The 25474-nt window shown below is 40.9% G+C and overlaps 1 protein-coding gene across 2 annotated transcripts in view; it reads right to left on the bottom strand.

Moving 5' to 3' along the window:
• Nucleotides 1–25474, bottom strand: part of EPB41L4B (erythrocyte membrane protein band 4.1 like 4B) — a 174092-nt gene that overhangs the window by 90079 nt on the left and 58539 nt on the right. For both annotated transcript variants that reach the window (XM_074146174.1, XM_074146175.1), the window contains exons 3-15: nucleotides 18705–18747; nucleotides 16418–16496; nucleotides 12932–12976; nucleotides 12102–12154; nucleotides 7096–7216; nucleotides 6379–6466; nucleotides 5289–5377; nucleotides 4474–4543; nucleotides 4132–4301; nucleotides 3919–4028; nucleotides 1847–1877; nucleotides 1306–1339; nucleotides 185–252 (exon numbers count right to left, since the gene is read on the bottom strand). In XM_074146174.1, the coding sequence (XP_074002275.1) occupies nucleotides 185–252; nucleotides 1306–1339; nucleotides 1847–1877; nucleotides 3919–4028; nucleotides 4132–4301; nucleotides 4474–4543; nucleotides 5289–5377; nucleotides 6379–6466; nucleotides 7096–7216; nucleotides 12102–12154; nucleotides 12932–12976; nucleotides 16418–16496; nucleotides 18705–18747 (1001 nt within the window). The remainder of the gene's footprint in view (nucleotides 1–184; nucleotides 253–1305; nucleotides 1340–1846; nucleotides 1878–3918; nucleotides 4029–4131; nucleotides 4302–4473; nucleotides 4544–5288; nucleotides 5378–6378; nucleotides 6467–7095; nucleotides 7217–12101; nucleotides 12155–12931; nucleotides 12977–16417; nucleotides 16497–18704; nucleotides 18748–25474) is intronic.

Here is a 25474-nt window from a genome sequence, read left to right as displayed (position 1 = left end):
TTAGGACATTGCAAAAGAAAATCTAAATTGAAGATATTAACACTGCCTCTACATCACATATTTCTGATTTCTGTTTGCTTTTCATGTGCAGAAGATCACCCAATACATCCACCAAAGCTTCAAGCCAACAGATTAAGATAAAGAAAGAAGTAATCATGTTTTTCACAAAGTGAGGGTGGCTTACCTTACATTCACAGGTGTATGTGGATGCCAGTGTGGCTGAGCAGGATGTATATTAGGATGATACTGTGGCTGCAAGTGAAAAGATTGAACCCAGTTAATTAAATTATATAAAATCTCCCTATTAACTTTAACTTTTTATTTTCCTGGGGCCACGAAGAACATGCTCCCTGTGAGCCCTAGAAACCCCACTGTTTCAGACCTTCTCCCATGCCCTTTAGCATATACATGAGACTTCTTGGTGATGAGCTTGCTCGTTAGTACACACTCTTGGGAAAATGCAAAGAAAATTGCTTTTCTGTTTGAGAGACAACCTGGCACATCTACTCTCATAAGAAAGCACATAAAAAGAATGTCAGCTTTAATCAAAGGTGGAGAGTGAGAAAGGTTACTGTTATAATAGCAGTCTTCAGGAGGTCACCTATCTTTGGTGACCTATCTTTTGGCATTTCTCTCTCATATCCATAAGATCTTGAGGAGAAACAGTGAAACAAACTCACTAGAGAGGCTTTTAATAAAAACAAGTGTTAAGACTAAGTTTGCACGCACACACTCACTATGGATGGAAGCACAGTTTGCTCTCTGAGTAGCAGTGACTGCTAGTATCATAGATGAAAACCGGGTAAAGTTCTTCCTTGAAGTGTATAAAGGAGCTTGCTTAAAAACACCTCAACAAACAAACACTTGACCAGCAATGAACTCCTTAAGTGTTGTGATAGGGAAGATAATCACAACTTTGAATTTGCTTTTATGGATCATGCAATGTGAGAGGCTGGTCTAGACAAAAGCGTTGCTCACAGAGCAGTCTCCTGAGGTCCACCATATTCACAGTCTCAGGAGTTTTACCCTGTGACTTCACAGAAAGGGAACGGAAGAGGGTGGCAAATGGAGCATATATTCAGCTTGTAGAGCATCCAAGAACACAGGGGAAGAAAGAGGGAAGAGTCCCTCCACTTCGCCCTTAACTCCCAATATCATGATGTTTATTTCTGAACCACCTCAGAGAATCTTACCCCAGAGTAAGGAAAGGGGAGTAAATCAGCTGTACTAATTATAGAGAGAAAAAATATTTATCACTAAATGAGAAAATGACAATATTCTCCTCAACAACTGCTACGCTCTTACCTGGTAGTTATGGACTTCGGGAGCTTTGGTAGCACTAAGGGAGAAAAAAATTAGCTTTTATGTAATCAATACATCTATGTCACAACTTCCTGTAGCTCAGGGTTCTACTCTTCAGGGTCATATTACAGTTAAGTAAAATTCACATTCTTAAGGACATTGATAATTTATTCAAAATATACACCACAGCACTTAGGGTGTAAGAAAGAGGGATGAAAATTTTTTTGGTTCATTTTACATTTAGGAAACAGGAACAAATAATGTTAGCTCAGTTAGCATAATAGCAACAAGCAGAAACGAAACATGTTTTACTTTAGTCTGATCTCAAACACAAAGAGAAAAAAAAATTAAAAAATGGAAGCACTTAAAGTCTCATAGGCAGTCTCCAAGAAGAATCTGGTGCTGCATAATGAGAGATCCCAAAGCAATTCATCCCACACCAGAGAATTTGTTTCGACAAATCCTAATGCAGAAACAGTCTTCAGAATCCTATTTGCCTGACAACAGCAATTGAGAGGTAGAGAGAACTTGGGCTGCCACTTACCACAGTTGTGCGGCTTTCACAGGATTGTTTGCTTAAAAAGAAAAACGAAAAACCTTAAGACAGCTGAAAAAAACCTTAAGACGTGAAACATCAGTCATTTGCAGCTATTGTGACTGGGATGTTACACTACATGTTACAGACACGTTTGCACAAAAGCCTCAGAACTGCAAGTGTGGCCCTGTGCTTTCCAGCATTCCCCTGTAAATACATAAAGTATGAGGCAGACACAAACCTCGCTCATTTCTGCAAGAGTCAAAGCCCATTAAAGGTGATAGCAGACACGAGCATTCTTCCCAAATGTCAGAAGGATTTTTGGCAGAGCGAGTTCTGCACAACCACAGCATTACTTTTCTCACCTTGCTGTAGCTACCATGTCAATACCATCGAGTCCCTTGGAAATCAGGAGCTACCCCTCACAGCACTTTCGCATCTTACAGAAAATAGAGTATTCCTGAAGTTGGTAATGGCCTGCGTCTTATTACAGTGAACGATGGTAGCCAAAAAAGCCCATCAGATGGGAATAAGGCACCGAGTAATCTTGAGGAACAAGGTCTTGCCTTGTGCTTTGGACAGGCTGGAAAGGACGGTGGAGAAGGCAGCTGAATAACCGGGACACATCATTTCTTTTACCCGACAAACAGCGTATTTTTCAAGAGTGTTGAAAAACTGCTGAGTGATACAACTAAAAATCCAAGTGTCTGCTGAATTCAGAAAACTGATGACAAATTTAATGAGACACTGTAGAAGTCTCAAAGAGACTGAGATAGGACAGAATCCAACGCTTGTGGGCTGCAACTAGGTACAGGTCTCAATGGCCAAGAGATGTGTGAAAGACAATAATCTAAAGGGAGGTTTTGTACTAACTTAACAAGCATGCTGTTGATCTCTCTGGAGGGAGATCACCTGGGTACGGCAGCAGTTCTGCCTGGCTGCTATGCAGAGAGAACTAAACTGAACATAAGCCACGCTTTCTCTCCTCCCCCCCCGCCTCACAGTACAGATGCACTGAGACACAAGGTACAACCTACAAGTCTAACAGATCCTGTTATTGTAAAAATAAAATGAAAATAATCTATTCTTCCACTTATGAAATCATCCCCACTTACCATATAGCTGACTCTCACGTATCACATAACAGTATCTCACAAATTCAATAAATTTGCATTTCTGTAAAAACCTGACATATACTAAGGAAGGTGGTAGAAGGGATGTTACAGCCTCTAGAAAGCACAAATACTTGTTACCCTCTCCTCCCATTGTACATGAGAAATAAAAATGCCCCCATAATACCACAAGGACTTTTCATGGAACTGAGATTCTTGTTCTTGGAATGCAAAGGAGTGCAAAGACATCCTAAGGGAATGTCAGCTCACCCTGCTCCATACAACAACTATACCTCCAGCCTCAAGTAATACAGAATTTAGAGGGGCTTGCCTTGCAGTGCTCCTTCCTAGGTTTTTCTACAAGGGATAAAAATCTTAGCTGAAGTTTTGAAGGACAAATGACAAAACCAAAAGGGAAATCAATTCCTTGTCATTCCACTCAAATTCAGCACATTTCAACTCGCAGAGAAAGCTGGTTAAGGTCAGGGCCTGGACAGATGAATAACATGCATTACAGTCAGCAAAGCAGCAGCAACTGCATAATGAGACTGCTCAATAACCCTAAAACTGTCTGGCCAGATTAGCAAGTCAGTGGGGCTTTTGGACACTGCTCCACTCTACATGAAAAATGCACTTTTTCAAAGAAAATGTTACATGCTTTCCCTCACTGAGTCTGATGCAACTTTTCTTCCCTCCTCACAGGAGCAACAAAAGAAACCATAGGTACCTTCTTCTCCATAGATGGGCGATGGAAGGACTAATTGTACATAGAGATTAAAACAGCAGACACGAACAACAGACTGACTTTGGAGGGAAAAAACTCGCCCACAAACATTCTGATTTTAAGGTGGTCTGACATGTTTTTCTTTTTACACCATGGTACAGATTTTATGGTGGTAATGTGACATTTATATGAGTTGACAGGACACCTGCATGACCGGTTCAGTTAACACATGTATAAACACTTACCCTTAAAAGTTGAATGCCTTCGAGAAGGATACCGTTTGCTGGGCCTTCTTTCAAATGTACTAGTTCTACGTAATCTCGTCCCATGTGTTGCTTGATACTCTGTCCGCCCACTTAAAATACAGAAGTGAACAAAGTTAACTACTGCCTGTTGCTGGATGCTGTACCTCCTCCTTTGCAGAAACACAAATATATTGCTGTTACTTCGCTAAATACCTGAATCGGAAGCGTGATCCCAGCCTTATGAAGTCGGATCTACTAGATTTACTATTTGCTGGGGCTCGCAATCTGAAGAAAGCATGGTGTTCCACTGCACACTTCCACAAATGTTTGCACGTTTTGGCACTGTCTAACCGGAAAACAAATGTGTGCTCTTGCTCTCTGCCCTAAATGCAGAAACAAAAGCTTTGGAAGTTGGCATGCATGATATTAGTTACTGTCCTTGGTAGGAGAAATACAGCCTGGGCCAACAATGTGCTCAGCCTCCCCTGTGTTCTTACCAGCCTGAGCACACACCACACTTTGTTGGATCAGGCCCAAATAAGGGAAGAAAGTTACCTGTTCATCATCTTCTACAACCACAAGCGTTAGTTTGCTCTTTTTAAAGTCCATTTTTGTGATTTTAGGCCTAAATACAAGAAGCGAAAAGAAAAACAAAGGAAAATTAATTATTGTAATCTAGGAGAACCCTCCGAAATGTATGAGTGATCTGCAACCCTGGAACACTTCAGGAACATCGTAACAGAAGTATGATTTCCTGGAAATGTGACTATTTTTCAACAAATCTTTCACATTTGAGAGTGGTACTTCTAACCAGGCCAATTTACCTTCAGATTTAACCTTGATCATAGAATCATAGAATTGTTTGGCTTGGAAGAAACCTTTAAAGGTCACCTAGTCCAACCTTCCCTGCAATGAGCAGTGTTATCTTCAACTAGATCAGGTTGCTCAGAGCCCCGTCCAACCTGACCTTGAATGTTTCCAGGGATGGGGCATCTACAACCTCTCTGGGCAATCTGTGCCAGTGTTTCACCACCCTCATTGTAATTTTTTTTTTGTCTAATCTAATTCTACCCTCTTTCAGTTTAAAACCATCACCGTTTGTCCTATTGCTACAGGCCCTGCTAAAAAGTCTGTCCCCATCTTTCTTTGAAGCCCCCTTTAAGCATTGAAAGGCCACAATAATGTCTCCCTGGAGCCTTCCCTTCTCCAGGCTGAACAACCCCAACTCTCTCAGCCTGTCCTCATAGGAAATTGATAGTTTAACTTCATGGATTCAACCTACATTACAAAATATAGTCAAGACCCCATTACGTAAAGGAGAATGATTCCAGCATTTTAATAGAAAGCAATATGACACAAAAACAAATTACCAAAAGAATAAGCCTATTTTGTTGGCTCCTTCAAAGATCAATATGCCTGTTGGTGTCAGTCCAAGAGCATATTCACAACCATCTCGTCCCTGCAAGTAAGCGCAGAATCAATAATCAATATGCCATTAGTACTGTAAATCTTACTACAGTAGTACATCAAAATCCATAGGTTTTAAACTAAACAATAAGGTTTGCATATTTTTTTAACATTCCAGAGCAGACGTATATGCATCTGTATTGGGTGCAACCTGTCAGGTTTTGGCAACAGGGAGCTGCAGGCTGCCCTGTGTGGGAGGAGGCTTTGTTCTGCTCCAGATGGCTCTGATGCCTGTGGAAACAGCCCCACACCAAGACTGCAGCCAGGGGAGCCCACACCTCAGCTCACACGTGTTTAAGAGCAAGCAGGGGCTGCCAGGGGAAGGAGATACAGAAGGAAAAATGTATGGGATGTGGGAAAGACGTGGAAAGGGATGCTGTGAGGGACATGGCTGGAGACGCACTCTTGAGAGGAGCCTCTCCCTGCCAGAGACCATGGCCCAGGGGTGACCCACAGCACAAGGACACGCCTGAGGGACTGACTCACACCAGGGCAGGGACAGCCCTCAGGGACCGCAGCCCGCAGAGAGCCTATACCAGGGCAGGGATGTCCCTGAAGGACAGTGGCCTGTGGGTGACCCATGCAGCAGCAGAGGAGCAGGAAGAAGCACAGCTCAGCAGAGGAAAATGAGTGAGAAGCAGGAAGCAGCAGAAACAAACTGTTGTGCAGATGACCCCAACCTTGCGGGCTGCCTTGGGAGGAACTGAGTGTAACCCACAGCGAAAACAAGGGGAGCTGACAGTAGGAAGAGGGGAGGAGAGGTTTTGGACTGAAGCTGAGATGAGGAAGGGAGAAGAAAGGTGTTTCTGTATTTTTTTATTGTCTTTTTTTTTTTTTCTGGACAGTACCAAATCAGTAATTAAACATTTATGTTAATTGGCAGTATATTAAATTAAGTGAAATTCCCAAGTTGAGACTGTTTTGCCTGAGACAGCATCTCCATTCAATGTTCTGACCCCACATTCATAAAACAAAGTATAACATGGATCTTACCTTAACTACATGCATATCTACACCATACATTTCTAGCCATTTAGCTTTGTTCAAGTAGCACAATTCGGCCTGCGCCGGGCTCTTTCCCCTAAGAACATAAAATTTATTTATATTTTATGGTAGGAAATTTTTGTCCATTTTAAATGTGTTAAAATTTGTTCCCCTAATCCTTTTCTTTGGGCCCTCAATCTTAATGACACTAAATGGTATTTCAAGCTTAGCCTATGTTTTTACCCTATTCCCTTCAAATGAAAATAAATCGGAGGGACAAAAACTGAAAAAGGTCTAAAATTGCCAAGAAGGGTGAAAGTTGAGGTAACACAGGATCACCAAAATGTACTGTATTTATTAATGAAAGACAGCAAAAACACTATTGCTATTACCCTGAACACAAAATTTATGTGTGTATGTGTCAAAGAAAGAAAGAGAATTGTTTCCAACTCAAACAGAAAAAAGATCAGACTGCTTAAATTGTTATGAAATCACCTAAAGAAAAACAAACAAAAAAAGAAAAACTCACCCTACCAATCTTCCCTAAAGTACCGCTTCCCGTTTCTAAGGAGGGGGCGTGCTCAAAGTCTGTCTAGAATACTTCTCAATGGACAAACTTAATCGCCATTTTAAGTCTGTTGAAGGGGTTCTCGTGGACATATTTTACTTTGGAAGAGCAGAAAATCTCCTGTTGCTAGAAACACCGCTCCCACACAGGTACCCTACCTGCACTCTTTCCATTTCTGAAAAATGTCAAATTCCATTGCTTCGGTCTGGTTTGGTGCAAACCTGAATTCAGACACGAGTTCTGGTGTGTGCTCCGGGTGCTCACACTCTCCCAGCTCAGCTGCAATCAATCAGTTGAAAAGTTAAAATCATAAAGATCATGGGATAACCAGAAACATTTAATTCCATAATCTCCACAAATACAATGATAGTTTATAAGTTTCTAAGTAGGTTGTAAAAGAATATACTTGTACTGATATCGTAATTTAAAAAATACCCACAAACTCAAACAAGATTGTACAGCAAAAGTCAGACAAATGCATTTGCAGGAGCAGCGTAAGGTTATGGTACAGATTTCTGACATTTAAGAATGTTAGAACTAAACCAGCTTAACTAAAGCCGCTTCTCGGGATTTTAAAGCATTTAAAGGAAATAAAGTTTCTATTAAAACCAAAAAATCAATGCACTACTGTTTCAGAAGAGGTTACTTTGAAACTTCCTTTCATTGCAATGAGGTCATACTTTTCATTCCAAAACACATCCCATTCTACCGCACGCTTTGTTACATTACTGTTCATGTCAAAACAGGAAGATAATACCTAGTCTCAACAGGTCAGTGAAAAAAGCTGTGGGGTTTTGGTGTTGTTTTTTTTTTTTAAAAAAAAAAACCCACAGTGGTGGTGTAATATTCAGATTAAGTAATTTTTAAGAAAAGAAATGCTGAAGCATTAACGTAATTGAGGTGTCACTTTCTACTTATCTACTTAGGGCCTGGTATCTTCTTTTCTAGGAGCAGAACACCTTCAAACCCTACTGAGCTCAGCAGAGATGGAAGCACTGAGCATCTCCGTGATTTACGCCCTTAACTGCCTTGTGCCTGCGACATGCTTTGCTCCTGGAGTCTCTCAGCTATACAGAGGGGCTGCGATGTCCCTGCCATAAGACTGTGAGACAATCATCAGCGATAAATACACCATTCAGCAATACCACGCGTCACCTGACATGATGCTATTTCCAAACCAGGCCTTTGTCAGTCTGTTTCTCTTGATGACTATTGCTATTACTACTAAAAATAATAATAATAAAAAAGCATGGAGGGAAATGAATACTGTTGAAGAAAACAATTTTATTGCTCCAGGGCACTTTTACAGGCAACAGTTGCAAAAGTATAATTCACTCTCAGTCTTCCTAGCAGGATACATTAGAACACAGGAAGTTACACCTAAAATGCAATCTGTTGACTGATACATTTAACTGGGTGGTTTTGGGCACTTGAGTTTAGCTCCAACATTTAGCAGTCCTGAGGATATTGAACGGATCGAGTACACTGGCGTTCATTTCTAACTACTGCCTCACATTTTTTTCTCTTCAACAGTGATCTCCCATGGTGAGTTACAGTATTCTTATCTATATGTCTTTAACAAAGATAGCTCAGCTCTCCTGCTGTTTCATCTAAGTTGGAAGCCTATTTAACACAGATGTTGCTAAGGGTTACTGGCAGTCCAGTCTCCAGTAGGTAAGAGGGAGCCACAACAAACACATTAGCAAGGAGGACTCCAGGGGAAAAAAAAAAAAAAAAAAAGAAACTGAAGTTTGATGTGTTGACAACCGTCTAGGAAAAACATGGGAGATTTCTCTACTGGTTAACGGAGAGAGAAGGCGGGAATGAAGGCTGACTGTGCTGTAAAGAGGATGTGTAAGGAGGAGAAGAATCATGAGTGTGTGGGACAAAAGATACACAGAGAAGTTAGGGCAGAAGTATTAGGTACAAGAAAAATATCACCCTGGTTTCTCAATAGCTGCACTCACTATTCATTCATTTTCAGGCACGCAAACGATGCCATTATTTTGACCTCTAAGAAACAGGCCTTGAGAATAAAAGCCAGTACAAGCCTCAGCAGCTCCCAGCACAGGGTAGAGGGGCAGTGGAAGACGGGGGAAGAGCGAGCTCCGTAGGAGGATTCTCTCACTGGTGTCTTTCCTGGTGGAATTACATGCCCTCAGTGGCTCAGCAGCACTAAGATTTTTCAACACAAGGGCACAGCAGAGGACCCATCTCTTCATTTGTGGTTTTACGACAAAAGTATCATGCTTTGGCATGCCCCTCTTCCAGTCTTTTTTGATTTTTGTTTTAAGGAAGGGAAAGTGTTACATAACACATTTATATACATTATCTGTGTTTTTAACAAATAACTGCATAAACTGAAGGACCTTTTTAAAAGAACATTTTCTAGAAAGTTTTTGAAAACTCAAAAAAATGTGTTTATCTGTAAATATATTGTAGCCTCTTCTACACAGAAGGGAAAAAAAAAGTTTGCACTATGAAGATGCCTTATGATTAGAACTGACAACTCGGAATCTGAGAAAAAGTTTTCCTTTCAAGTTCAATTAGCAGTTTCAAAAGTATACCTGGTTAAATACGAAAGCCACACAAGACTAATGAGGTAGCTAAAAACTTATTCTAGCAGTGACAACTCAAGTTTGATTATGGCATTTCTGTAGATACTCCTTAAGTGAAGCATGTGATTATGTATCTGCCTCACATACTGCAGATGGATGTTATTTGCTACGGAAGTTCCCTCATAGGACTGGCAACAAACCAACAATTTCTGTTTGAAATATGTTTAACACAAAACAACAGCCTTGGAAATTGTTGTTTGAAAGAAAAAAAGAATTACCATAACAGAACAACTTCATAGATTCATAGATTCATAGATTGGTCCAGGCCGGAAGGGACCTCCAAAGGTCATCTAGTCCGACCTCCCCGCAGTCAGCAGGGACACCTCCTACTAGACCAGGTTGCCCAGGGCCTCGTCGAGCTTCACCTTGAATATCTCAAGGGAAGGGGCCTCAACCACCTCCCTGGGCAACCTGTTCCAGTGTTCCACCACCCTCACGGTAAAGAATTTTTTCCTAATATCCAATCTAAATCTCCCCTTCTCCAGCTTAAAACCATTGCCCCTCGTCCTGTCGCTGCAGGCCTTTGTAAACAGACCCTCCCCAGCCTTCCTGTAGGCCCCCCTCAGGTACTGGAAGGCCGCTATGAGGTCTCCCCGGAGCCTCCTTTTCTCCAAGCTAAACAACCCCAGCTCCCTCAGCCTGTCCTCATAGGAGAGGTGCTCCAGCCCCCTGATCATTTTGGTGGCCCTCCTCTGGACCCGCTCCATCAGGTCCATGTCCTTTCTATATTGAGGGCTCCAGACCTGCACACAGTACTCCAGGTGAGGTCTCACCAGAGCAGAGTAAAGTGGCAGAATCACCTCTCTGGAACTTCCTTGATAAATAAAATGTATCAAGTTTAAAGCTGTCCTGTTAAGGGAAAAGGCCTTTCAGAAGGTTAGAGCATCAATTCCTAAACAGCCTTTTATACCTTCTTCCTCACTCTTAGGAAAGCAGCACTAAGGAGCAAGATTGGATTTCACAGAGTAAATTTAGCGTACTGAGGAGGGAATAATCATTTGACATTTCTTTAAACTCTTCATAATTAAAAGCTTCCAATGTCAATAAAATTTAAGAAACATTATAAAAATGCTAACTATAGCATATGCCAGTAGAGATAAATAAATTAGTTGCAATAATGAAACAATTTTGGAGAAACTTATTGCAATGGTGTCAAAATAGCAGAAAACTGAAACTGAAAAGAAGACAGCAGAAAAGTATAAAAATGCCACCGCAATTTAAATATGTTCCCACAAACAACGTCAACAAGTGTTAGTTTTGTCCCTAGTTGGAGACGTTATAAACATGATGGATGGCTATTGTATTACATTTACATAGTAATCACAGGTGTCAGTTACTACCCAAAATGTTGAGGCATCAACATATTATTCTTTGCTTGCTTCTCCTTTCTTAGATCAGGGGTGAGGGACCGTTGTTTTTATCTGTGAAAATGGAAGTAATGAATCAAATAGGGGCTCCAGATTTTCTCCATCTCAAAAAGACAAGCGGAGTTTGCCTGCAGCAGTTCTTTGCACACCTAATAATCAGAACTGTGCCAGACTGGTGCAAATGGAAATAACTTACTGACTTCAGATTTATACCTGTTGCTGTTTGGAACTGAAATTCCAGTTCTGACTGTCAAGTCCACCTATAATCACTGAGTTATGTCCATTCCTGTATTAAATTAAGAGACTCTGCCTGGGCACTCCACACACCATTGCCAACCACCAGCAGAACAGGAAGAGTGTTTTTCTTTTCGCTTCATTTTGCTGCTGCTATGCCTAGAATGGTCCAGATCACTGCACTTTCTTTTAGGAAAAAATAAACTTGATTTGAGCTTCATTAGGCAAGTTTCCTTCCCATCTACAAAACAAACCGCCTGAAATGGAACAAATATTTGTATTAATGTCTATGTGGTAATAAAAAAAACAACACACTTTTTTCCACAATAAACTAATGAAACATAGTGTCCTGTTTTTTTTTAAATCTGGTAACCCTTGCTCCTGACACAGAAGTAATCTCAGTTCTTACCTTTATAATTCCCTCTTCTCCAGTACCTGCCATCCTTTCCCTCCTGCCCTGTAACCACCTCCTGTGTCACACACCATGGAGGTTTGCTCTCCCAGGCACTGGCAAGGCAGGAGGTACCCCATGCTCAAAACTACACCCGCGGGGACCTGCCTGCCACAAAGCCTGTGCTGAAGGGGCCAGCTGGCTCTTTAGGCTGAATAGGTAACACTGTGCATGCACCACAGCTTCTCCCTCGACAAGGAACTACTTGGGATCTTTCTTCTCCAGTCAGTCCCTGGGTTTCCATGAAAGCTTTGTCCATCCATGCCTTTGAGGCTCCTTCCCCTTGGCAAGTGTGCTGACATTGGCTCATGTAGCTCAGAAGTTATGACTGGAGGGAAGGCAGGAAAGTGATCTCCCTAAAATTCTTCTCCTCAGGTAAAGCAATGTCATTTATATATGATCAAAGAGAAATTATTAGTATCAAAGAGTGAAAAGAAACTAGTAGGTGAGTTTTTTAATACATTAAGACAAAACACTTTCAAAAGATTGCATACCTTGAAGACACAGAGCTGCTAGTTCAACAGCAGTTTCATACGGGCATTTCAGTCTTAAAAAGAAAAAAAACTCAAGCTATAAAAATAATGTCTTTTTTTCTCAGTGAGTTCCTCTTGCAATAAAGCTACGTAGCAGTCTGATATATGAAATGGAAGCATTAACTTCCACAAGCTATTAATGATATGAAACGTCTACAATTAATTTTTACTTGCATATGGTTATTTCCTAATTAGCACTAAACACACGATATGCTCCACCATAAAACAAGCTTGAACTAATAGAGAAAACATTAAATTGACTATGAAACCATTTTTGCTCCAACACTGTATTTTAGAACATGTAGTTTTGAGGTTTTTTGGGTTTGTAATAAAAAAAAATAAAATAACAAAGCAGGTACGAATTTATTGGCCCGGGTGAGCCTATAAACACACAAAATATTTTTGCAGAGTTGAAATATACAGAAAGTGTGGCACTTCAACTTTTCCTCCTCTTTTACCTACTGTACTGGAAAACATGACAAGCTCATGTTACATTTTCAAGTCTAAAAAGTCAGGACAGTCTTTGCTATCTTTATATGTTTCCATCACCTGGTCAATCCATCCAAGGTCTTTACCTATTCTATTTGTCAATAATCTAGTCATGATGCACACAAAGCCATATATCTCTCTATTCTGAAGGAAAAAAAATGCACATGGAACTGTAAACTATAATCTGTGCACAAATACCATAAAGAATTAAAACAATCATGCACTTAAAGTAAAATTTTAACACACTACAAGACTATTATAAATACTTCAAATTATAGCTGCGAGAGCAAAGAGGTACTTACTTCCCTGAAAGAATGTCTTGCCGGAGCTGTAATACAAACAGGTACCTGACAAATAAAAATTCAGAAAGTCAAAAGTATACATAAAGTAATCTTTCTAGCCCCAATGGCTAGAAAAATATTCCAATTCATTGAGTAGTTACAACATTTTCCTTAACTTGCTCTTAAAAAAACGGCATTTGGGGATCACTCAGATATACCCTGCAGCCTTCAAAGTTCCAAGAGCTTTCACTAAAATCAAAGAGAGAAGAACATTTTTTACCTTCTCGCTGCGTTCAAGACATTGTTCAAAGCCTTGCTGCTTTGCTCTACTCTGAGTATACACCACAGCAACCTAAATGTTACTGACACTCCAGTGTTACCCTGAACTGGGTCTTGCCCAATTAAAGGAAGAATTGAACTATAGGATCTAGAGACAAAACACAGATAAAGGCATGAAGACTTCAGGGCTACCTTCTCAAACACAAATACAGCAAGTGGATAAAGTCCAAACTGGGCAAAAAGAAAAGCTCAGACTGAATTTTAACTTAAACTAGCAGAAAAGTTCTGAATAAAAGAAACCAGAATTCCATAGAGCCCACACATTTATTTAGGAGGCCAAGAAGGAATTTACAGCCTTCAAACTGTAGTAGTATTTTAAGCTCTTGCTAATCTTCAGTTCTAGGCATCCTTCATGTTTTACAGCCACTCAGAGCTGGGGTTTGAGGCACGCAGAGGTGCCCCAGGCCACGCAAGAGCTCTGTACAGAACAGGATGGCACAGGCAGGCTCTGTGCTGCTCTGGACACTGTGGGGTGAGGCTTGCAATGATGAGTGACTCCAGAGAAGAGAGCACAAAGTACTACTGAGAGTCAATCCAGTAAACACCAATGTAAACCTCTCCTGCCTTTACAAAGGGTGCTAGAAAGATAAAGCGTCTTCCATCACAGAGGATGTGCTGTGAATGTGGTGAAGGATGAATAGTTGGAATCAGACAGGAAAACAGAAATGAAAAGGAAGATTAAAAAGACTTCTCATGATACACTGAAGCAGAATCAGGTTTATCCACGTTAGCTCTGTGTCACATCTCTGATTCACATACTTGGCTAATACCTGACTTGCCAATCAAACCTGGGTATTTGTGTGCATAGATTAAGGGTAGACAAGTATATTTCCTGTTCTTATTGTTTTCCCCTGATGATTCACAATCCCATGAACTCTTCTAAATTTGCAAGAAAAACCTGGGCAATGTTTCTATCGGTGTCAGCTGGCCTGTGCGGTGCTGCAGCTCTGCTCTGGTTGGTGTGCCTTACTCTTCCCTCCTTTTCTGCATGCAGACTGAGAAGCATCGGCATCTCAACTGTTGGTATTCCCCAAATCAGCAAAATAGCTTAGAAAATTCTTCACAACTCACATGTAGAGACACATTACTCTATTGTTTTTCTAACTAACCAGGTCCCATAAAAATGACAGAAGATGTCTTCCAAAACGCAGTGGATTTCAACTGTGTTTTTAAATTGGAAAAAGACAGAGCAGGTGAAGGGTTTCAACACTTCCCCATTACTGTGCCAATTATGAGAATCTGATGTTTACAGCCTCACTAGAAACCTGAGTCTAACAGAAAACAGGTCTCTACAAGGAATTTTGAACATCCTCCCCCCCTCCCCAACCAGGCCAGCTCATGGATATTATTAATGATCATATTTCTTCCTCCTCTCACTCCCATTGCATTTCCACTTGGAATAATTCTGAGTATATAGTTGCTAATCTTCACTTTTTACTCAACATGCTACATGGAAAGTATAATCCAGCCAGCATAAAGATTCCTAAAAACCCAGCAACAATCAAAATCACCTTCCCCAACAAAAAAGAAAAATGCAGCTATTTGTTCGCTGTAAAATCAATTTCCAGCTCATTTTCATTTTCCTTCCATAGTTTCACAGTGGTCTTCTGTCAAGCTTATAATTAAAAAAAATTGTTCATAATGCTTAAAATTTAGCTGACTAAAGTGTTTTTCTAATTAAAATAGTCTTCTGAAATGTCACCTTTCAGCAATAATTAGATCACAAAGCATCAGAGGTTAATACTTTCTGAGGAAATGTCTTACCCGATCACAGCAAGGATCACACAGTTCAGAAACACACGTCTCTCAGTGACTAGAATCATACGCTTCAGAGGATGAAGCAAGAAATCTTGTTGTAGACAGTAATGGAATAATTTGACCCCAGGGGAAATGTAATACTTGTCAGACATGCACCCTGATGTATGAAGACTTATATCAATTTTCAGAAAATATATACTATTCCTACTAATTTAACTGCATTTTCTCACTAGAGATGCCCCCAAATCATCCAGGTTTTTAGATTCTCTAAGATCTTGTACACAATTACAAAAGTGGCAGGGAGTTCTATAGGTTATACATTGTATAGGAATATGCCCTTTTATTGAATTAACACCGCTGCACTAAATTCACAATGGATATTAAAGCCTCCATGTCAGTCTCATAAGGTGGTGACAATTAGCTCTTTGATCGTCTTAGGTAGTAAAAAAAAAAAAAACAAAAACACATATTCAACACAGCAGATAGGAAAGGAGAAAGTAAGCATATGCCTGCAGGCATAAGTTTAATGTAAACATCACACGCACATGAACTGCAACAATCTTTAAACACCTTAGGCGGATTGGGAGTGCACTGATTATTGTCAAGCAAATTAGAAGACATAGAAAATGCCCTACAGTGAGAAACAGAACAACAACAACAAAAAAGGTAAAATAACATTAAGGTAGATGATTACTATACAAAGAAGATACCTTTTGTATCTGCCAACTTTGTAAGCAAACGCTTTTCCTCTAGCTGCTCCTTCCCCAGTTTTCAGAATAACCTCTAGATCAGACTAAGGTGCTACAAACCACCAGCAATGTTCCTCATAACCCAGAAAACAGCCCACTAGGCTGAAAGAAAAGACCTCCAGGTATTCTAAGGTGACTTTATGCAATGCCGTCTTTACACTTTTTGCACCACAGAGAACTTGTGGGGAAGGGGAAGAGATTCAATCAACCAGCTGGTAACCAAGAACTCAAGCTGTCTATTCCCACAATTCTGTGGCTTTTGTACCATTACTAAATCACCCCCAAGTCTCAGCAGAGCATTGGCATTTTAGCAGGACTCGATGGAAAATCCTCCCAGAGGTATGGCAGGTGTCACTGGTGTGAAGAGCAGCTGTCTCCCAGCTGCAGCTCTCCCCACCCAACACTGTCCATCTTTGCTAACTTCAAGGCACCACAACACAGCACCTCCTACAGACTAAAAAACTTAGAGAGGCCCATGAATGGTTTTTGGCAGCAAATAAAGATAATGTTTCTCTGACAGTAGGAAAACACCTAAGTTGTCAGACAAAATGACCACCCTTAGTAAGAAAGCTCAAATCCCCTGCTTCCAGTACCCACATGTGCCTTAGATGTCTTATTTTGCCCTTTGCCAGTCACTCAGTTAACCATGCATAGTTCCTACCTTGTAAACTCCTCATGAAGGTTGTTCGGTTCTGATGAATAGTACTTAATTCGAAAATGCAACGTGTACGGAGGTCCAACTGTATATGCAGAGATTTTAAATGGGGAAAAAAAAGTTTACACTTGTTGCGGTTCTCCTAAGGCAGAACAACAGCCACCACCTCACAACCCAAGAAACCCAAAACGAAGTATGTTTTTCAAATTCTTCAGAGCAGCAAATATTTCATGTTTTTAAATTTAAAAATGCAGGCAATACAAAAAAAATTTAGATTATTACCATACTTTATGATACTGTAATAATTGCAATAATCAAGCAACAGTCCATTTGGCAAACATTTTTGTTCAAAGATGTGTGTCCAGCAACACACTGTGAATGACAACAAGTTCCAGGTACGCTGCCTGTTACTGCGGGCAGGGGGAGGTGGAAGGGAGAGGGAGATGCTTCTTGTTACCAGGCACAAACAGAACTCAAAAAAACTCCCCACTCAATAGATCAGCTTTTGACTGGTATACACGAATGAGAAAAGGTAAGATAAATAAGGTGAAAAGTGCTGGACAGGACTCACCCGTGAACAGAGAAAGCTAACAAATTCCACAAACTGGAGTTGCAAAAATTGTTGTTTTCTAGTATCAGAAGGTAAATGCTACGTCTGACTTTCTATGTACCACAGATAATAAAACATTACCCAGCTTCCATGAGACTGTGACCAATGCATCCTTATCTGCCTAAGCCTCATCTTGCAGACCAACAGCCTGCTGGCATGGTCTGCCATGCCAAATGACTCTCTTTCACACCTTTCTAAGGTCTTCTGTAACACCACAGCAACGCAGTACATATGTGTCTATTAATGCTCCATTCTACTAAATGATGTGCAGCCAAAACTCCAATAATTAGAGCTTTGATGTTGTCTCCAAGGACAACTCCTGGCAGACAGGTTATAGTACCCTAGGCTGACAGTTAGGCACCACTGGTAAGGTCTGCATCAGCGAGATAATGACTCTTACCTGCCCACTGCTGGGAAAAAAAAAGAGCAGTGAGCAACATCCATCATGAAAGAGCAACTCTTCTCAAAGCACCTGCTGAATGCAAGGTAAACAAAAGTATCCTGTTGTGAGATAGACCTTCAAAACACTCATCAAATTGCTTCCCTCTTCAGCATTCCTAAGGGCAGGGCTTGGCCAATTTCTTTTTAAAATAGGCCCTCCTACAGATTAAACACAGACAAAACAGTGCAACTAAACTGGTTGAAGGTGTTACAGAATCGTTGATTTTCCACATTTTAAGACAGAATAAGAAAAGGAAAGCGCACCTGCAAATCACTTAGTTACTTCAGGTAAAGCATTCTGTGATGTGATAAAAAGGTGAAGAGAAAGCCAGCCACCAAAACTTTACCCACAGCAGCTATCTTTACCATCTACTCTCGTAGACTGACACCCGTGCACCATAGGGTGAAAGCAAACTGACCTAAAGGCCTTTGAAAAAGGACTCCACCATTTACAAAAATCATCCGTTTGGATACTTCTTGGAAAGGCAAAGCACTACTTTGGAAGCAATCAAGACCCAACTCTGTGTCGTCCTGCAACAGGGTCAACAATTTCCTTGCAAATCCCTGTATTTTAATCTCACAGAAGTGATATTATCAGTTGGCCTATGGCTGTTGCCAACTGCAGTATATTAACAAATCACGTTAGTGCCGATGCTACACCTTATCCAAGCCTGCAACCAGATTATTAGAGAGCCAGGAGCAACTTGACTGCCTTAGAGAATTTACACACAAAAAATGAGTGGCCGAACCCAATCCCTCCATCCAAAACTCCCTTTGATGAAGCAGCAGGTGTTGCTGCTAGTTTTCTTTATGCAAAAAAAAAAAAAAAAAAAACACAAAAAAACCCGAGGTTAACTGTTACACAATGAAATATTTTCCATTTACTCTTTGAAAAAAAAAAACAAAACCACCACAAAATCTGTTCTGGATCAGAAGCAGTGACAGAAACCGTGATCTGTGTCCAGGCAACCTGATTTCACATATCAGACTGAAATTACCTGGCAACCTACTCTGCCTCAGACAAACAGCACAGATTTAACAAGGGCTACTGAAGGCTGGTCTATTGCTTATAAGTGCTTTTGCATTTAGACATGATATAGTCAGCCAATTAGCTGAATAAATAATTAATAAATATTTATTCCATTAAAGGCTGTATTTAAACATTCACACTCAAGTTCAAACACTCTAAGTTCAAATTCTCAAGGAAGTAACAAAATAAACAGGCAGAGACGTGGTACTTACTTTTTATTTGCTTCTTAATGAATTTTGAATGGTCCAACCAGTGCTAAAAAAAGAAAATCCACATTTAAAAGCAGTTTCATTTCAACATTTTCTTGACATAATAAACTAATTACAGTAAAAATTAACAGATAAAAATCTTTTAAAAGGAAACACTACCATATTTATTTGCTAAACTTATACACATTTGCAGAAGTGTTTATTTGTGCATTTACCAACTTACCTTCTTTCATGGGGGAAAGATTGACTTACAAATGCATCAGCATTGTCAGGGAAGTTTCACTTGTCCAGAGACAAAACCCCAAAATCCAAAGCCACAAAGTAGCAGCATGTAAGGACAATACCCTTTCATCCCTAGGTTCAACTGGTGCCCAAGTGCCCCTGAGGACAGCAGGCCAAACCCCTGGGTTTCATTCTCCTTTCAACTCCCTTGTTTGATGAAGACCCTCCAGATCTTGTACTGTCATGCCCTCCATTGCTCCATAGCGAAGTTTTTTCAAGATCAGGATGAAGACTTAATGCCCACTAAAAGCATTTGGGAAACATTGATGTATATCCCCCTTCCTCCTCCCCTTTTTAACTAACAGCAAAAGATCTTGAAAAGATGCAACTATGATAAAAAAGTATGCTTCCCAGAAAAGTTCATGCACTCTCTCGTCACTGCAAGTTGTATCCACAGAAGATTAGCAATAAACAGTCTGGTGTAAATTTAGCTTAAATCTTTGACACTGCGCAATGTCCTGCACAAGGCTGCAATCTGACTTGAAGCAACCCCATGTAAACGTTCCAGTCACATAAGGCAATAAAACAGTATTTGGACTTCCTTGAAATAAATGTTTTTCTATCTTTATGTATATATGTTTATTTTAAAATAATAAACTAGATACTATGGAACAAAATCTTAGGAGAAAAAACCCTCTTCCTTCCTTCCTATTAAAGCATTCGTACTTTCAGAAAAAAGAGAATCTTTGAATGACTACTTATCATTCCACTAACACCACACTACCATGGCTAAATAAATGTGAAAAATTATTTGTTGGATAGTAATGCTGGTATTTATTTACTAAGTATGTCCTAAGCCAAGGCAAAAATTTATTTATCATAGGTATAGAAGGGTATAGATTGAAAGTCTGACAACTTACAACCCTTGAGGTAAATAAATCTCACAGAAAAAAAGGAGAGAGAAAGAGAGAGAGAAATGAAACAATTATTCTGAAGGTGCTTGTATTTGCATGAGACTTGCTAGACTCCCTTAGGTGAGGCTGCCAAGGAAACCATCCTTACAATCTGAGAAAGAACTACCAGAGTGAAAATAAAACATTACAACAGCTCATACAAATACTTTCCTTAGAGTTGCAAGTAATTTATTCTGTCTCTGCATTGTTCTCTTATGAAGAATTACAACAGAAACCAGAGCAGTTCATAGAAGCTTTGTGAAATCTCAAATTTTTGATAAGGAAAAAATATCAACATTGAAACTTTTCTTTTTTTAACTGAAATTATACAAGTCTATTACTTTCACAGCTTGAGGGCAGATTAACTTTTTATGCTTCAAATACGTAGCTACAACAAAAAAAAAAGAGAGAAAATCTTTCTCCTCAATATTTGTTTTGGCTAAAGATAAACCACTCACAAAGACAAATATACTGATTCCATTAAAAGAAAAGTTTAGCTTCATGTTAAATAAAACCAAACATGAATAACATTTATACTATTGGCAAAAATCCTAAAATAACTTTTCATCTGTTGCTCATGTTAGTACCATGTTCAGAAATAAACACCGCACAACCTGCACTACAAGAATTCCCGATGAATTAACTGATAGTCCCAACTTAGAACGTGGTGTTCTAGGTGTATTAAAACTCAAATAACAGCAAGTTTCAAACCGTTTATTCATAAGTGTAAATACTTCAAAGAAGGTTTAAAAATAACTAAAGACTTTAAGAGCTATTTGCACAGAGCATTAAATGAGACTATAGCCTAGACAGGAAACTATCATTCACTCTCCATACCCAATCAGCCAGAGGCAGACTGCTCCAGGAGATAAAACACAGCAAGTATGAAACTCATCTCTCTTCAGAAGCAAGAATGAGATGACATTTTACCCCAATTCCGCATTGCGCATCATGGCTGCATGTGATGTGGCAACCACAAAGATGACAAAATAAACACAGGGTGGTAGGACATGGACTGGCAGTATTATTGACCCAGAGTTCCCAGGCCCGACAGTTTTCATCCAGATTTGTGAACCAATACCAGTCTAAAAGTCAGATATTTCGTGTAACTTCTGTGAAAATCAGGCTGGATTTCAACACTCCTTCACACTGGAAATCACACCAGCTTTCCAAACGTTCCTCTGAGCTCAAAAAATTTTGCCATCCTCTTCCTCCCTTTCACCTAAATTGTCTGTTGTAAGCAGGAATACAATACGTGTGTCAAGAGAAGCTAGACTTGTCTTCTTGGTCAATGAAGGCTACAAGTGAGAGCTCTGAAGTCTTGAACACCTTAAAGGTGTAGAAAGTGACATCAAAAAACACTTGTTAATGAACCAGAAGAAAAATTCCAAAAACTGAGTTGAAGGTTTTGGTGCATTCTAGCTAAAGCCAAAACCAGGTCTGGGCTTGGCTACACACTGCTTTCTGTCTCCAGAACAGGAAAGTGAAAGCAATAGATTCTGAAGTCTAGACTCAGAAGTCTCACTGCAGAACAAGGAAGAGGAAAAGAATTAGTTGGTTTAGCACTGTGTTATGATAGGAAGACAGTGTCTAAGCTACTTTGCCCAAAGTAGAGGAAACAAAACCAACCCTAAACCTGGTCAAACTGCCGGTAATCAAGATTCTATGATTACTTTAGAATAAAATAGAACAGCATAGAATAATTAGTTCGGTTGGAAGGGACCTACAGTGATCATCTAGTCCAATTGCCTGACCACTTCATGTTACCAAAGGCATTGTCTGAATGTCTCTCAAGCATCTTAGGCTTGTGGCATCACCCCCTTCTCTAGGTAGCCTGTTCCAGTGTTTGGCCACCCTCTCAGTAAAGAAATGCTTCCTAATATCCAATCTGAACATTCCCTGGCACAGCTTTGAGCCATTCCCACACGTCCTGTTACTAGATCCCAGGGAGAAGAGATCAGCACCTCCTGCTCTATGTCCCCTCCTCAAGAAGGTGTAGAGAGCAATGAAGTCACTCCTTTTATTCTGTCAGGTAAACTGGAATTCTAAATGCTGGATTAACTTTCATTTACTCCTGTTTAATCCCAGTAGAATTTCTTTGCTTTGCCAAATGGATAATATTTCCTGTGGTATTAACTGACATAAAACAGTAGCTACTGATTGGGATTCATGCGTTGAAAACACACAACAATCAATTCCACGTGAAAGAAACACCATTTTTACAAGAGATGTCCTAAAATACCAGAAGTACATATTTATCTCAGCATGTTCTCCTGTTGAACACTCAATTTATCTAACTAAAGAAAAAAAAATAAGTACCTTAACACTTCATAAGTGATAGCAAGCAATATTTTCTCAAAATAATCATGCAGCGATGTATTTGTGTCAAGGTATAGCAGATAAACTATAGCTACTGGAGCAGTCTACATAAGGACCACATTGACTACCAAATGAAGACTGAAATGGGGAGTACCACAGGTTAACATAAACCCATCACACACCTCAGCTTTGCAACTTCCACTGCCTCTCTACTACCTTCCTAAAAAAATGAAAATCCTTGTCTTGATCTATACAGCCCTTAAAAAGGTAACCTGAAAAGGAAAAAAAAAATTGCATTTGACTCTCTTTGGTTGGCTTGCTTTGCCAGTTAAAAAGCATGAAGAACATCCTGAATAGATTGTTTTCTCTTATGCTTATTTATATACATAACTGGTTAGTATTTTCAATAGGAAGCAGTCATAAGGTTACTTATGACTCCAAACTGCAGAGAGAGAGAAAGCTGGGACACAGAAAGGCATTTCTAAACTGGCTGGAGAAATTATTTAAATAAGGACTCTGCCAGATCAACATGGACAATTACAGCACTCCCAAATTACACACCGAGCCCCAACAGAGAGAGAAGGAAAGCAGCTGGCTTCCATTGGGCTGCTGCGCCAGGGTGACAGGAAGAGACTCTCAGAGGGCCACTGAGGTCCTTGAGGCCCGGAGGTGGGATTTTTTCAGTCTGAGTACAAGAAGCCTATCCAAGGGCTTCCTAAGGGGTGACTGAAGATGAAGCCAGACCCTCTGCGGTGGTGCACAATGAATAGCAACAGATCAGGCAAAGAAGAGAGAAGAGAGACAGCTTGTGCTTAGGTTTGTGGTTTAACCTTGGTTGGCCACCAGGTGCCCACCAAGCTGCTCTATCACTCCCTCTCTTCAACTGGACAGGTGTGGTAAATATGGTAAAATGCTCGTGGGTCAAGATAAGGACAGCAATATCACTCAGCAGTTGCTGTCACAGGCAAAACAGACAACTTGGGGAAATTAATTTCATTTATTACCAATCAAATCAGAGTGGGATAATGAGTAATAAAACCAAATCTTAAAACACCTCCCCTCCCACTTCTTCCCAGGCTCAACTTCACTCCTGATTTCTCTACCTCATCCCCCTGAGCAGTACAGGGGAATGAGGGTTGTGGTCAGTTCATCACATGTTGTTTTTGCTGCTCCTTCTTCCACAGGGTGAGGATTCCTCACACTCTTCCCCTGCTCCAGTGTGGGGTCCCTCCCACAGAAGACAATCCTCTATGAACTTCTCCAATGTCGCTCCTTGCCATGGGCTGCAGTTCTTCACAAACTGCTCCAACGTGGGTCCCTTCCATGGGGTGCAGTCCTTCAGAAACAGACTGCTCCAACATAGGTCCCCCACAGCGTCACAAGTCCTGCCCACAAACCGGTTCCAGCGTGGGCTCCTCTGTCTCCATGGGTCCACAGGTACTGCCAGGAGCCTGCTCCAGTGTGGGCTCTCCATGGGTCATGGCCTCCTTCAGGCATCCACCCGCTCCAGCACAGGGTCCTCCACGGGCTGCAGGTGGATATCTGCTCTACCGTTGACCTCCATGGGCGGCAGTGGGAAAACATGCTCACCACGGTCTTCACCATGGGCTGCAGGGGAATCTCTGCTCCAACACCTGGAGCACCTCCTCCCCATCCTTCACTGACCTTGGTGTCTGCAGAGCTGTTTCTCTCACATATTCTCACTCCTTTCTCTCAGCTGCTTCCTAAATATGTTATCACAGAAGCATTACCAACACTGCTGATGTGCTCAGCTTTAGCCAGCAGTGGATCTGTCTTGAAGTCTGCTGGAGTTGGCTCTGTCCAACATAGGGACAGTTTCTGGTGTCTTCTGTCAGAAGCGACTCCCACAGCCCCCCTGCTACCAAAACCTTGTCAGGCAAACCCAATACATTTGGAGAAGCAGTTCTGCCAGGAAGAAGTGCTGGATTTCACTCTTCAGGTCCCTTCCAACTGCTTCACTGGGAGTCCTTTTCAAGACTGAGCAATAAACACCATCAAAAAACCCAACCAATAAACCAACAAAGTAACCCCAGTAAAAATGCTTTCCTCCTCTCTTGTTTGGCCCTTTGGTGACTGCATCTGGACTCCTGTGTCCCTTCCTGGTCTCCCCAGTAAAGACACTGATCAATGTGGCGAAGGCCGAGCGTGGGGCCTTTGGGATGGATGGTGAGGCACTGGGGCACACGAGGGCAGGGCGAGGTAGCTGACTCTGGTCTGCATGCAGAATGAAGGCTCATGGGTGGACCTGACTGGTGACTTCAGCTGCCTGCTAGGAGGCTGTAGAGAAGAAAATGACTGATTTTTCTCAGAAGTGCTCCATGGCAGAAGGACGAGTGGCAACAGACCCAGTAGACAAAAGGAAAAGACGGCCACCATGAGGTCCCTCAGACACAGCACAGGTGCCCAGAGGGGCTGTGGAGCCACTGTCCTTGAGGGCATCCAAACATGACTGAACAAAGTCCCAAGCAACAGGATCCAACTGGGGCTGCACTGAACAGGAGCTTGGATATATGCACACTCTTCAACAGACAACTTTGGAGGCATCATTCAGGATGCTGCTCTTGAATCTCAACTACCTGACTTGAAGAAAAGACAAGAAAAAAATAATGCATCTTCTGCTTAGCATGCCTGGGCTGTCTTCTATGAAGTTGCACCAATGGCGTTGCAGAAGCACCTGGCTAGCTCCCTACCAGTGGCCCAGCCTCTGTTCCCAACATTAGCTGGAAGAAGACAAACTCTACAGACATACCACAGGTTCAAGAATGGTGTGAGGCCCAGGTGTGTTAACCTGCCAAAGAATGACATGAGGACCAGGCATGTCAATCTGCCAAAGAACAGTGTGGAGCCCATCAGTTTCAATTCACTGGAGAATGGCATGGAGCCCACGCATGTCAATCTAGCAGTAACTTTAGAAGAATCATTCTCCCTCCCCGTTATTTAGCTATTGCTAGTGGTCATAGCAACAAGTGCCCTGAGTCAACAAAACCTAGAGCCTGACTTCTACCTAGATCTCATCCTTCTCTTTGGTATTACTTTTCCTTTCACTTTTAATGAAGACAGGCATCACACTTGCAACACATTTTTTCAGCTACTAACATACAGATTTTTATATGTATACACACAACCCAAGTAATAGAACAGGTGAACTGGCACAGGTTTTTATGAGGTTGTGGCTTGCAGTTGTGTTTTTGAAGCCAGTTGTTCGCCAAAAATATACCACTCAGATTTTACATAACATACAGATTTTAACCTATCCAT

The sequence above is a fragment of the Numenius arquata genome, chromosome 4 (genome assembly GCF_964106895.1).
Source record: "Numenius arquata chromosome 4, bNumArq3.hap1.1, whole genome shotgun sequence".
Classification (NCBI taxonomy): Eukaryota; Metazoa; Chordata; class Aves; order Charadriiformes; family Scolopacidae; genus Numenius; species Numenius arquata.
Note: the sequence above shows the minus strand (reverse complement) of the source record. Positions and strands in the feature narration are given on the sequence as shown.